This window comes from Phascolarctos cinereus, unplaced genomic scaffold (genome assembly GCF_003287225.1).
Source record: "Phascolarctos cinereus isolate Bilbo 61053 unplaced genomic scaffold, phaCin_HiC Scaffold_1;HRSCAF=81, whole genome shotgun sequence".
NCBI classification, from domain to species: Eukaryota; Metazoa; Chordata; class Mammalia; order Diprotodontia; family Phascolarctidae; genus Phascolarctos; species Phascolarctos cinereus.
In genome coordinates this window covers 265,167,257-265,181,621 of record NW_027555514.1, presented here as the reverse complement: position 1 = coordinate 265,181,621, position 14,365 = coordinate 265,167,257, and the positions used below count along the sequence as shown (strand labels likewise).

The window sequence follows — 14,365 nt, the reverse complement described above, 5'->3', positions numbered from 1 at the left end:
TCTGAATACAAGAGGAAAGGACAGTTCTGAATTAGGAGTAGGCAGCATTTATACCCTTGAGCCTGTTAAAAAAAATCCTGTCGGGGAAAGGTTCTTAAAATAGTTAAAACTTAAAGCAATGACTTTTTTGAGGTTAACTCTGTTTTTAGGCTCAGTTGACACATATATAGAGGTGTAGAGATGTCAGAGAATCCATGCAGATATCTTCAGTGATGGAGGTTACAGAATTGCTAGATTGTGGATAACTGCATCATAAAAGGACAAGCATTTCTGACCTAGGCCAATTTTTCTCGTGCTCTCCCAGAATCAGGAACCAAACCAGCTTTGCCAAATAAATGGGGTCTTGTGAGTGCCCTTCTGGGTATCTAATAACCCCAGGATCTTAACACAAGCAATACACCAGAGAGTGCACAGCGCCAGAGGTCCAGAGACCAGCCTTCCTGGCCCTTTACCACTTTTCTGGGTCTCAGTTGCCTGATTTGAACAGTACAACTAATGTTTTACACAGCTAAAGGTTGGTACTGGGCCTCCGGCTCTGTATTTAGTATAGATTCCCCGCTGTCCCATATCTCCAGCTAAGAGATCCTGAAGGCCTAACACGTATTTGAGCAATTCATTTGCTTGGGCATGGAGTGAACCTTTAGGGCCTTAGCCCTTCGCTCATAAGCTAAATTCTGGTGTTTGCAGAAAATTCAGCCCCAAGAATGATGGTGCTAGAGTACCTCCGATGGCCTAATAGCCCATAGCTTTCCCTCTGCCTCTGGAAACTGCATTCAGAACATGCCTTTATGACCACTTGCTGCCCTTTTCATAAATGTGGCTGGAGATGATGTCTCAGCTATTTGCAGGCTATTTATCATTTTTACTGTTAGAAAGTTCTGATGTCCAGAATTTCACTTCTGTATTAACAGTATGTATTTTTTAATAGTTGTTCAGTGATGCATGCCTAGTCCTCAGATGTGCCCCTACGAAATAGTTTTGGGGCTAAAGGCGCGCTCTCTATTTCACTTCTGTTTATAAAGACAGAGCAGTTGGGCATTTGGGGCATGGAGGCCTAGCAGAGGGATGGTCTTTGTCAAAGCACAGGCCATGGTTAGGTGCAGATTGCTGGCTGCTGGCCAAAGAAGAAAGGGAGGCTATTTAATATACGTAGGGATGTTCAATAATTGTGGGTTGAGTTTTGTTTCTAATGAGGAGCTCACATTTCCTTTTGATTAGGTATCAGTTCCCAATGAGCTGGTGGCTCTTATGAGTGCTGTCCGTGATGGAGAAGCCCCTGACCCTGCAGACTCCAGTAGGAAAATCTATAAATTCATACAAAAAGTAAGATCCTAGTCTTACTGTATGTTTGCAAGGAATTGCCCTTTTTTATTCTTTCTGTTTTTCTGTCTTACGTCATAATTTTCATGGTGCAATATATGAATCTAAAATGAGGATGTTTTCTTTTCCGATTTTCTTTTGAAAATTTCTATTTTTAATTTTCAGAGAAAAAAGCTTAGATTACCAAGATATAGGTGGTAGTTGTGGGCATTGTTTTGCAATTAGCTGATAAAGTCAGATAGTCAGTGCTCATTTGGGAAGTGGGGAAACGTTGAATCAGTAAAACTGATTTTTCAAGAGATTTAACCAAAGGTAGTAAGGACTTCCTTTTGTCATTTTACAATAAATGTATTAGAATGTATGACCATATTTATATACTATATGTTATATATTACAAATGTTATACACTATTCTATATTCCATATTAATATATTGTTATATATACTATATAACATTATATCTGTAAATATAAAACACTCTATTTATAACAATGTATAACACTAAATTTTTTATAGGGTACATTTCTTTCGTATAAAATATGTTTTACCTTTAGTAGAGTACTTAGATTTTATTCTTCAATAACAGTACCTTTTTTCTTAGAAGGGAAATCATCTGTGATTATGTATTATCCCTTCCTGTGTTTCCTTCTGTCCATCTGCTCTCTTATTTTACTTGCCAACTGTAACTCTGCTGATCTCGGCTGGATTGGGGTCCAGAGTCAGCTCTTCCTCTTGCTGGCTGTGAGAGCTTGGGCAGCTCTGAATGGATGACCCTGTAACCTCTGCTGTTCTTTTGGGCCTCTGCTTCCTCATCCCAAAAATGAAGGAACTCAGAGAGTGGGGTGGGAAGAAGTTTATTTTCATCTGTAAGATTCTGACTCTGTTATTTAATAGCAGGTGAGATGGTAAGGGAGCGTGAGCTCTGCTTGGAGGAAAACCGGTCATTAAGTGAGAAATTGCAGTAGAGGTTCTCTATATAGAAATATCTGTCCATATTCCAGTATAAGCAGGGTGTCTCAAAAGTCTCTCAAAAGTTTAAGCTTTCATAATTTCAAACTGCACCAAGACTTTTGGAGACTGTGTGCATGGTGTGTGTATTAGTTTGTTTTAATGTTGCGGACAAATGTAAACTTGTAAACAAACCTAAAGCCGAGCACACACCCTAATGATAGTTAAGTAAAATGGCACAAAAGAATGAATGAGAATTGATTAAACACTTACTGTGTGCTTACTCTGTGTTAAGCCCCAGAATCCAAGTATAAAAGCAATACATGCCCTTGTCTTAAAGAGAGAGGTGAGCTATGAATGAATGAATGAATGAATGCTGAAGGAATGAATGAGTAGCATTAACTAAACACCTACTATGTGCCCCAGGCGCTATGCTAAGTGCTGGAAATACAAAAACAAGCCAGAAAGAGTGCCTGCCAAGGCATGAATAAAGCTAGAGTGGAAAGGTGGTGGGAAGCAGGGTTGAGGGAGAAGGAGAAGGAAGCCTAGTGGGCAGGCCTGTGGTTTGGAACTGGTCAGGGCTTGGTCTGGTGACTTGGTTCTGAGAAGGGGAGAGCTCTCCCAACCACATGGAGGAAGGTTCCTCAAAGGCCTGGGGTCCCGAGGGTGCAGAGGCAAGGCGCACAGTGATGCATCATGGTCAGCACAAGCCCCTTAGTTGTGGTCATTTGTTTGTTCAGAGCAAGCAAGGCTTTGTACCCTGACCTTAGCTGGGTAGCAGCGCTAGCCTTGTGCAATGTATTTGTCTGGAGGTTTTCTGCTAACTCTTGCCTCCTTTTTTGAAGTCTTTGTATTTGTCTGACCTGTACTCCACTGGATCTGTGATCTCATCAGTGTGTAGACTCACTTCACACACGCAGATTGCAGCTCATCCTTTCCTGCTCACGCTGTGAGGCTTTTGTCCATCTCACCCTACAGATCAAACGCAGAAGGCTGCCTAGCATGCTGGAGGGGGCCTTCCTTAAGACCTTTGGTCATGGAACAGATACCAGTTAATGTTCTTACATAGCATTCTATTTATTATATGCCAAGACAACCCTTGGGAGTGCTTGGGAGAGAATAAAAAAGCTTTGGGACCTGTTTATGAACAGATCCAAAGTCAGTATTTGTATTTAGAACACCCTTTTCTTTTAAGCTATGGTTCTGGGGCTATGAATTTTCTTAAATCCTTTCTCCTGCTGCTCCTACTCTGACCAGGAAAGGATCCCAGAATCTCAGCATTGGAAGGTGCCTCAGGCTCTCCCTGAAGCATTATCTCCTCTATACCATACAGCTCTGAAAAGTGGTCACGCAGCTTCTCCTTAGAGCAGCTGGGTGGCACAGTGGATAGAGCCTGGACTTCGGAAAACTCATCTTTCTGAGTTCAAATCTGGCCTTAGACACTAGCTTTGTGACCCTGGGCAAGTCACTTCACCCTGTCTGCCTCAGTTTCTTCATCTGTAAAATGAGCTAGAAAAGGAAACAGCAAACCACTCCAGTATCTTTGCCAAGAAAATCCCAAATGGGGTCATGAAGAGTTGGACGTGACTAAAAACGACTTAATAATCAACTCTCCTTACACACCTCTAATGATGGCAACTTCTTTGTCCTTCAGGGTGGCCATTGTTTTCAGATTGCTTCCATTAGGAGGGTCTTCCTTATATGGAACCAAAGGACTTGGTTACTGCCATAGCCCCAGTGAATTCCTTATCTGGATTCAGCTCTGGGCACAGTATGTTAGGAAGGGCATTGTCAAACTAGAAGGCTTCTAGGGGATGGACACTGGAGGCCATCCCACTTAAGGCTTAGTTGAAGGAAGAGAGGATGTTGGTCCAGAGGAGGGGAGACAAGGGGGCAGGACAGCCGTCTTCAGGTCTTGGAAGGATCGATCAAATGTGGTGAAAGGGTTAGATCAGCTCTGCTGGGAAGAGCTACAAGCAGGGGTTGGGAGCTTCAGATTTCAGCTGGGCTTAAGCAGAAAGCTGAGCTAATGGAGCCATCCCAGGTGGAGTGGGCTCCTTCGGGAGACAAAGGATTCCCGTCCCTGGAGGTCTTCCCGAGGAGTCTGGATGAGCCCCTGGCCCTTCCTTCAGGTCGGGGTTGGACTCGGAAGTTCTGTGATTCACATTGAGGAGTCATGTATACTGAGCACCTACTGTTTCTGTGCAGAGTCCTGTCTTATAAAAACCCTTTAAGTAAAGAATGGATTTGTCTGTGGGGTTTTTTCCCCTGACACACGTCAAGCTAACATAAAAAGAAGTTTTGTAAAGCCACGAATGCCAGAACAGGAAGTGAGGAGTGGGTCGTCTGCTTTTGAAATTCTGGAAGCATTTGTGTTCCTCTGATAATTAGTACTAAAACAACAGAGACCAAGTACCTACTGCCTTTGTAAGTGACATTCTAATAAGACGAAGGGAAAATGTAGAATAGCCTTTTGTCTTTAAGAGATGTTTAAAGTGTGTTGTCACCATTATCCACTACTGACAATAATGCCCAGACAAGTTCACGAGCCAAAGTCAGAAGCCTTCCTTCCTCATGGGACCAAAGGGGCTCTAAGAGTGGAACTGTCTTGAAATGGGCCTCCCCAAGAGCTTGGGAGTATGGTCCCTCAAGAGGTGGACCTCCTGGGATAGGTGGGTGAAAGGCTCGCTTCGTGTTCTCCCAGGAGGGGGGATTGACTTCGTTTTTGCACATCCGTTGTCTCCCACACCGCTGGTTTTTGGACTGTAACACGAATGTTTGTTTGGCTTTTTGCTTCCCTCAGGTCCCAATTCCGTGCTATCTGATCGCTCTTGTCGTTGGGGCCTTAGAAAGCAGGTGAGTGTTTTTGGCTTGAAGTCCTTGGGAACATCAGACTTGGCACCAAGACGAATCAGCCCCCTGCATTTTTCATGGATATTAATAATTAGTGGCTTCGTCATTTATTCCTTAAGCACTCCCCTTTGGAGAAGATCTTAGAAATCGTCCTGAATATGAAATACAGGTTTAGACTTAGCAGGTATTGCAGTGTGTCACCCTGCCTCTGTAGCATTTTTTGCATGAGTAGCTGGCTAGCCCCCTCTTTCAGTTTTTCCAGAGAGACTCATTTTTAAGAATAACTTGTTATTTGTATCTTGTGTTTTTTACATCACCAGAATTTCTCCCAGTATCCCTCTCTCTCCTACCTCCTAGAGAGCCATCTCATATAACAAATATTTTTTTGAAAAAAAGTTAAGAGAGAGAAGAGAAAAAACTCAGCAAAACTGATCAGTCCATCGAAAAAGTCTGAAAACATATGCAGTGTGCCACACTCATGAACCTGCCACTTCTGCCAGAGATGGGGGCATCTCTGACCTCTTCTTTGGGGTGGTGGTTCATTTGTGAATCTCTCCAAGCAAAGCGTGCCAGTAACAAAACAGTAACCCTTATACTCAGAGATATTAGAGTAGAGATTTTAGGAGGGCACACACTTAATAAAGCAAAAAAAACCCAAATTATTTTTGTTTTGTTCTTACCATGAATGCTCTAATCCATTTTAATGAGAGATTATGTGAAGAGGATAATTAATAATTTGTTTACAACTCAAGGAGACACATAGTTGTCAATAAAAATTTGCCAAGTGTTTGGCCCGATTTGCCCCTTCATATCTCTGGTGTGGCTTTCTGGGAGCTGTGGAGGAGAATTCATTTTCCTGAATTCTGTTCGTATCTATTAGTTGCTCAGCTATAATTCTGTTTTTCTAGAACAAGGCTCCTTAACCTCTCTTGTATCCTGGATCCCTTTGGCAGGGTCTAGGGAGGCCTATGGATGGATTCCTTCTCAGAATCATGTTAAGTGCATAAAATAAAATATGTAGGATTACAAAGGAAACCAATCATAGTGAAATAGAGTTCTTGAATTTTTTTTAAGGTTCACAGACCCCAGGTTAAGGTGCTTGCTTGGTGGCACAGTAGATAGAGCACCAGCCCTGGAGTGAGGAGGACCCAAGTTCAAATCCAGCCTCAGACACTTACTAGTTCTGTGACCCTGAGCAAGTCACTTAACCCTGACTGCTCCCCCCTCCACCCCCCCAAAAAAGAAGCAGCAGCTTACTTCTAGCTAGCTGCCTGCCTGTAATGGGAGGGGAAAGAGTGTGCCCCTGCTCCTCTGGGATCCTTACCCAGAGCCCACATAATCCTAGGAGGGCACTTGCTGTCTCATTCCTCTTTGTGCCAGGTCATGCCCTCCTTTAGAACAGTGGGCCAGTAACCATGTGAAGAAGATGAGCTTTGTGTGGAGGCACCATCTCATCGTCTCCGCTTTCCCAGTCAATCCTACCTCCCCATTGCAGGATAGAGGATTTCATGCACTATCAAAAGATGCGCTCGAATTTTAAAGATTTATTGAAGTGTGGTTTTACAGAAAGATTGGCCCAAGAACATTGGTGTGGTCGGAGGAAGAACAGGTGGAAGAGTCTGCTTTGGAATTTTCAGAGGTTGGTGACTGACTTCTTACTTTTAATTGTTGTGATTAATTTGAATTTATTTTCATGGTCAACAGGATTATGTAAATATAACATCTTATTTTCTTAAACAAAATGTTATTATCATCTTTTGTTTTTATATTATCTAGATGATTTCCTACTGCTTTCCCCCCTCCTTGCCCCTCCCAGAAATATCCTATAGCAAGGAATAAAAAGGAGGGGGAAAAATTCAGCAACACAAACCAATATGTTGAAAAAATCTGAATTGTATACAATGTTCCACACCCCTAGTTCCTCACCTCTGCAGAGAAGTTGGGGGAAGTGAATATGGCATCTTATTAAGTAATATATAGCTGTTAAGTGTAACATTAAGCAAGAGCCTTGACAGAAGGCAATCTGAATTACTTTCTCCAGACTGAACGGATGTTGAAAATTGCAGAAGATCTGGGAGGACCATATGTTTGGGGACAGTATGACTTGCTGGTCTTACCACCTTCCTTCCCCTACGGCGGCATGGAAAATCCTTGCCTTACTTTTGTGACACCCACTTTATTGGTAAGTGCTACTATTGTACAATTTGAGGCTGTTATTAGATAATTCTCAGAAATGTACTGAAATGGGAAGAACCTTGGAGTCTTTGTATCGTAGAAACAGATATTTTCACTTATTTACCTAATTTTTGTTAACATCTTTCATTATAGATTATTATAGCTATTCATTACTGTTTCATTTTTCAAAAGATTTTTTTTAAAAAACCCTCAATACTTGGGAGAGGAAATATTAAATTCAAAAGATTTTGGATCTTGCTGGAAGAATAAATTTGTAATAGTATTTTCTCCATTGTTTGGGTGTCCTCCGGACAGGGGAACCGCACCAATCATATGTGGCATGTAAGCAGCCCACAGTCATGCTAGTAGTGGTTCACACGCACGCAGAAGTAGAACCAGAATTAGGCCGCTTAACTGGCTTTGTGGAATATGTGCATCTGTTCATTTTCAATGCTGTCTGTTGGGGAGGAGGGAAAGAAGAGAGGGAAAATAACCAGTACAGGAAAAGACCTGAAAGAAGGGGCTTTATACCAGGGATTAGTGTTGGAGACTCTCCCCGTCACGAGGGAGACTGGGCCAGGAGCTCAGTGGTCTGCCTGTGTCCACGGCAGGTCTCCAGCCACAGAATTCCAAAGGCCCTTAATTCCACAGCATGACATACAAATGCAACTTATCTTTAGATCCCTTTGGGAGTTTCATTTCTGGCCTAAAGGTAACTTTCTCTTTTTGTGTTTCAGGCAGGTGACAAGTCACTCTCCAATGTAAGTCACAGTTTCTTTTACCTTGTTCTCGGTGTACACAGCTGTTCAGTAAGCCCAGTTTTGGGCTCCTTCATCGGGCTATTATGATAGAGATACAGTAAACAAAGATTGTTAATAGTATTTAGTTCAGACTACGATTGACTCTCTGCTTTAGGTTTTTTTTTCCCCTGTGATTTATGTAGTGGCATGTTTTGAATTTACTAGTCAGAAGTAGGAAGGGTCAGCATGTTACAGTGCAAAAAGCCCTGAATCAAGACAGGGCCCCCCACTCTGGGTCCCATTTCTACTGCTTGCCAACTCTGTGACTTTGGCGAGTCACTTGATCTGCCTGGCTGTGTGTTTCCTCTGGGATTGAACTAGGTGGTCTCCTACATCCTGTTCATCTCTAAAATCGTGTTTTCTTGTGATCAAAATAACAGGAAGAAAAAAATAGGAAAATTTCTTATGTTTGAATGAGGCTGGAGTCCTAACCCCAGGGCCATTACTGCTGGACAGCCTCAGAACAGATAGAGCAATACCTTAACATACTTGCAGGATCTTTTTTCCCCCTTGTATCTCTACTATAAGCAGATTTTTGACTAAGAGAGCATCGTTATAATTTTATAAAATTCCTTAATCTTCTGAATGTCTCTTATTGTTACATATGTATAACTATTCTGTTTTACTCACTGTTTGGCCAAATGATATTCTAGGGTGCTTTTTAAAAAATTAACTAATAGATTTAATAAAACTTTGAGTATATTAGTTAGAGGCTGGGTTCTAGAAAATTTGGATTACATGCAATTGGAGGAAGAAAAAGTAGGTTCCCTTGCAAGGCCTGATAGTTTCTCTCCCTTCCCTCAGGTGATTGCCCACGAGATCTCCCACAGCTGGACAGGAAACCTGGTGACGAACAAAACTTGGGATCACTTTTGGTAGGATTTCCTTACTGGTCTTTCTCATGCTTGACTTGTGCACACATTGCTGTGGACGTCTCATCTCCCCAGTCAGATCGTGAGCTCTTTTAGTCGGAGGTGGTGCTAGGCACAGAGCAGGTCTCGACCCATGATCACTTCCTTCCTGGTGTGACCTGACTTGAGCATACGCTGACGCGAGGTCCAGGTTGTAGCCTAGCCCCGACTGCGGTGAAATGCTCACCAGAGCTCTCAGATGCTGCTAGCTGGGAGCACTGTGCCAGCTGCTGGGGCCGGGCTGTGCAGCCTGGCCTGCTCTGGGAATCAGAGTTGTTTTTATTTATTGTCCCTCTCCCCATTCCAGTCCATCCTTCACTCTGCTGTCAGATCAGTCTTCCTGCTGTGCAGCTCAGACCATCTCCTCCTCTACTCATTAAACACCAGTGGCCCCGAGTTACCATCAGGATCAAGTGTAAAGCATTGTTTGGCTTTTAAACTCCTCCATAACCTGGCCCCTTCCTACCTGTCCAGTCTTCTTACACCTTAACCCCACCATGTATTCTAACTCCGTGACCTTGGCCTCCAGGATATCCTCACACAGGACGCCACATCTCCAGACTCCAAGCATTTGCACTGGCAGTCGCCATGCCTGGTGTGCCCTCCCTCTTCCTCTCTATCCCCTGGCTTCCCTGGGCTTCCTTCAAGTCCACCTAAACTAAAGCCCACCTTCTTCGAGAGACCTTTCCCAATCCTCTTTAAATCTTAATACCTTCTTTCTAAAACTAGTCCTGATCTGTCCTCTCTGTATCTTGTCTATAGGTGTGTGCATGTTGTCTTCCCTATGGGACTGTAAGCTCGTTGAGGGCAGAGACTGTCTTTTGCCTTTCTTTTCCTCAGTGCTTAGCAGCATGCCTGGCACACAGTAGGCACTTGATAAATGCTTATTGACAACGCCTTGGAAAATTTAAAGAAATTTGTTTGAGTGGAACATTTTCTTACCTCTGCTGTTGAAAACTGATCTTTTTCTTTTCTAGGCTAAATGAAGGCCATACTGTATACCTGGAGCGCCATATTTGTGGTCGGCTGTTTGGCGAAAAGTTCAGGCATTTCCATGCTTTGGGAGGATGGGGAGAATTACAGAACTCGGTGAGATGATCATCCTTCCGGGCTGTTCTCCAGAAACCTGACCAAATTTTGCTGAGCCTCAGTAGCTAATTCCTAAAGCTGCTTTTTTATGTGGGAACAGGAAAGTTGATGTCATAAAAGAGAGAAGTAAAGGACGTCCCGTTGGTTCTAGATCAGAGTCACTCAGTGTGCGAGACTGACGGTATTAGATCAGGAAGAGAAAACGTTCACAATATGGCCTCTCGTTGGTGTCTCACACCTGGCCCCAAAGCGCTGATGCCCTGGGCCTTCGGAGTCACGTGACCCTTCTCTGCTGCAGTTTCCTCCTCTGTAAAGTAGGGCTAGTCATAGCACCCACATCACAGAGCTGATGTGAGGATCATTTCAAATAAGGAATGTAGAGCACTTGGCAAACCCTTAAAGCTCCATCTGAATGTCGGCCATTATATTAATTTTCCTGCAGAATAAATAAAGTTGGTTGTCTTGGTACTCACTCACCTCCTCCCCTCCAAAAAGAAAAAAATGTCGTTTGTTGGCCAGATGCCATAAAAATGTGCCTAGTCTTCCTTGAGGAAGTGAGTTCGTTTGTTTACCCAACACCTCCTAGATAGTACCATGTGAACAATAGTGTGTGTAGTGCTTTTTCTTATTTATAATAATACATTACAATTCTACATTAATATGTAATACAATAATACAAGTAATAATAATAATAATTTATGTAGTGCTTTTAAGGTTTGCAAAGGTCTTTACAAATACTATCTCACAACATAACCCAGGGAGGCAGGCACTATTTTCATCTCGATTTACAGATAATAATAATATAATAGCTAACATGTATGTAGCACTTACTGCGTGCCAGGCACTGTGCTAAGCACTTTACAGTTATTATCTCATTTGATTCTCACAATGACCCTGGGAGGTGGGTGCTATTATTATCCCCATTTAATAGATGTGGAAACTGAGGCAGACAGAGGTAAAGTGACTTGCCCAGGTTCACATAACTAGTAAGTATCTGAGGCTGGATTTGAACTCAGGTCTTCCTGACTCCAGGCCTAACATTCTGTGCATTGTGGTGCCCTTCTTCCCCCCTCAGCTGTCTAGCTGGGTCCCTCTTCATGTGATTTTGTTTCTTGTAGATCAAGACTTTTGGAGACACTCATGCCTTCACCAAACTGGTAGTGAGCCTGAAGGATGTGGATCCTGACGAGGTGTATTCCTCCGTCCCCTATGAGAAGGGCTTTGCTCTGCTCTTTTATCTTGAACAGCTTCTGGGAGGACCAGGTAATGCTTGATGTCGTCTTCATTTTTCTCCTTGAGGGAAAAGCAGAAAGGGACTCACTTCCTTTGAAGCATCTCTGCTCCATCACTGTACTGTGGCTCAAAAACTTAACCTGTCATCATGTAACAGCATAGCCCTTGAACGTTTGCAGAGCACCCAGGCACCTTTTCTGTCACACAGCCATGGTCACCTGGGCCACTGGGAGGGTTAGTGACTTGCGGGGTCCCACAGCTACTCTGTCAGACAGGACTTGAACTCAGATCTTCCTGTCTCTACACTAGTCCTCTGTTCACTGTGCTCTGCTGCTTCCATTATTGCCACATTTTGCAGATGAGGAAATTGAGGTTCAGAAAGGTTAAGCGATTTGTTCCAAGGTCACACAGCTAGTAAGTGTCAGAGGTGAAATTTGAACACAGATGGCTCCTGACTTTGTGGCCAGTGTTTTCCCACTATCCCACAATGCTCTGAGAATTCACTGGGTCTCAGATCTCTTTGGGGCTGGATTCCGCCTCCCTGTTCAAATTCATCTCCCATTATTTCCAGCATGGACCCTTTACTCCAGGCAGGCCCCTTCTTTTCCACATGACCACGCCTTGCTCACTACCTTTGCCTTTGTCCGCGTCCCCCCCACTTGCAAGGTGCCGCCTCTCTCTTCCACGTAGCCACAATCTGCCCATCCTTCCAGGGCCAGTTTCACACGTGTTAGTCCAGTATTCACAAGTAGATGTGAGCCCCTTGAGGGCAGGGATCAGATCAGGTATTTCTTGTGAACTTGCCACAGTGCCTGGCCATTCACAAGAGCTTGTTTTCTCTTTTTCTCCTAGAGATTTTCCTGGCATTCTTAAAAGCCTATATTAAGGAATTTTCCTACAAGAGCATAACAACCGATGATTGGAAAGCCTTCCTGTATTCCCACTTCAAAGACAAGGTGAGTGCAGATGGCGTGTCCTCGTTCCTGTTACACATTCCGTGAAGGCTGTTTGGAGTTACTTTGCACCTGATGGTAGGAGGCTAGCATTGTTTTAAGAATATACTCGTTCAATGCCCTCATTTCATTTGGATTCTAAAACATGTGATCAAATCTTATAGAATTTTCCTGAGACTCAGTTTGGTGTTCCTTTTGAAGAAGGTCTCTCCACCCCAGACCTGATCATCTAACTAATCCTTCAGTGAGCGCTGTGCAAGCCATCGGCACACCTATAGTAGTGACGACTCCCTAGCCATGACCTTCCCACAAGGCACATTATTGTAGTTAATATATATATTACGTTCTGCACAGTGAAGGTAACACTGATGTCTACCTCCCAGGGTGGCTGTGAGAATCAAATGAGGTACTGTTTGTAAAACACTTGGCAGACAGAGTCCTTTATAAGTGCTGTTGTTATCACTGTTAAAATACACATAAATGACCTGGTCAGTGTGGGTAACTCTTTGTGTCAGAATTCCCTCCTCCAGTGCAAATAGCAACCCATGTATGTCTTAGCAAACAAGTACTAGGGAGTTGCCTGAGGCTCGTGGAGTTAAGTGACTTGTCCAGGGTCACCCAGTAGGTAAGTGTCAGGAGACAGGAGAGCTGTTGAACCCAGCTCTTTCTGACTCTACCTGCTATACTACATTGTCTCTTAATATTAATACACTTATGATGTATATTATAATCTCATACCTTGAAGACATAGCACTCATGTGGGGGCCTGTTTTGGGTAGAGAAAGGTTATCGTGTGGCAGACTTAATAATTTTCTCAATTGCTTGCAGACTGATATTCTTGACCAAGTTGACTGGAATGCCTGGTTCTTCTCTCCCGGCCTGCCGCCTGTAAAACCAAAGTAAGTGTTTCCTCCAGAAGCCAGTGCACCTCCTTCCCAGGTGTGTCCTCTTCCTGAAGTCACTGGTGGGTGCTGCGGGTAGAACGGATGCTCAGTGCACTAGACCTCTGTCCACTGGAAAGCACCACAGAGCGTGAGTCCTGCTGGTCACTCTCCCACGGAGCCCCGTGGGATTGGGCTCTAAGAGCCATGGTTCATGTCTCACCCCAGCCTGTGGATCTGGAGACCCTTGTACACCTTCGTGTGGTTTAATGAGTTTCTAGGCTCCCCTTCTCCGTGGCTAAAACAAAACAACTGAATGGTCGGTCTTCTGATGAGCCCCTGTAAGTAAGTTCAGTGACGCTGATCTTCGGCCTGTCCAGACTTTCCCACTTTGTCAGGATCTGTGAGCATTTACTGTCTCCCAGCAGAGCCAGGAACAGGCCAGCTCCGTGGCCCAGTGAGGCCCAAGAGGAGGTTGTTGAAGGCACAGTGAGAACATGCGTTGCCTGTGGCTGCTTCAAGGGACCGGTTCTTGACAAAGAAATGTCAGAGTCCTCGGTCTGGAAGGGACGGAGGAAGCTGTGCAGGCCTCACTTCCCTCTGCAGCGTGCCTCAGGAGTGGCCAGCCAGGCTCTGCTCACAGGCCGTTAGTGAGAGGGAACCCATCATGTCCAGAGCCCTCCCAGCCCACGCAAGGGCAGCCCTGATCTCGGGAAGCGTCTCCTGACATCCGTTGGCAGGCAGAACAGGCCTGATCCCTCTTCCACTTGAGAGCCCTTAGGTTCTTGAAGACAGCTCCCAGTGCTCCCAAGTTATCCTGGCCCATCCCTTCAGCCCATCCTTCCAAGGCCCAGTTCCCAGACCCTTCCCCATGGTGGTTGCCCTCCTTGGAATGTCTTCCACTTTGTCCCTGCCATTAAGATGTGGTACCAGAACTTTAGAGAGGATTCCAGATGTGGCCTGAGCAGGGCAGGGTGCAGCTCCTCCTTTAGCTGGCTGCAGGAGCTTCTTTGGCTACCGTGATCCACCATTGCCTCATGGGGAGCTTGTGGTCCACTGGAATCCCCAGCTGTCTTTCTTTCAAACTGTTCCTCTTATACTTATGAAGTCGATCTTGTGGATCTAAGAGGATTTATCCCTAGTAAATTGGATTGTCTAGCCTGCCAGAATATTTTTGGATCACTTATAATTAGAGGGTCTCAG

At 44.2% G+C, this 14,365-nt stretch overlaps 1 protein-coding gene across 1 annotated transcript in view; it reads left to right on the top strand.

Annotated features, from left to right (window-relative positions):
* Window positions 1–14,365, top strand: part of LTA4H (leukotriene A4 hydrolase) — a 37,795-nt gene that overhangs the window by 9,492 nt on the left and 13,938 nt on the right. Inside the window, exons 5-14 of the mRNA XM_021006434.2 lie at window positions 1,219–1,323; window positions 5,071–5,123; window positions 6,687–6,759; window positions 7,162–7,302; window positions 8,033–8,056; window positions 8,900–8,970; window positions 9,984–10,095; window positions 11,214–11,358; window positions 12,181–12,284; window positions 13,110–13,180. Of these exons, the coding sequence (XP_020862093.1) occupies window positions 1,219–1,323; window positions 5,071–5,123; window positions 6,687–6,759; window positions 7,162–7,302; window positions 8,033–8,056; window positions 8,900–8,970; window positions 9,984–10,095; window positions 11,214–11,358; window positions 12,181–12,284; window positions 13,110–13,180 (899 nt within the window). The remainder of the gene's footprint in view (window positions 1–1,218; window positions 1,324–5,070; window positions 5,124–6,686; window positions 6,760–7,161; window positions 7,303–8,032; window positions 8,057–8,899; window positions 8,971–9,983; window positions 10,096–11,213; window positions 11,359–12,180; window positions 12,285–13,109; window positions 13,181–14,365) is intronic.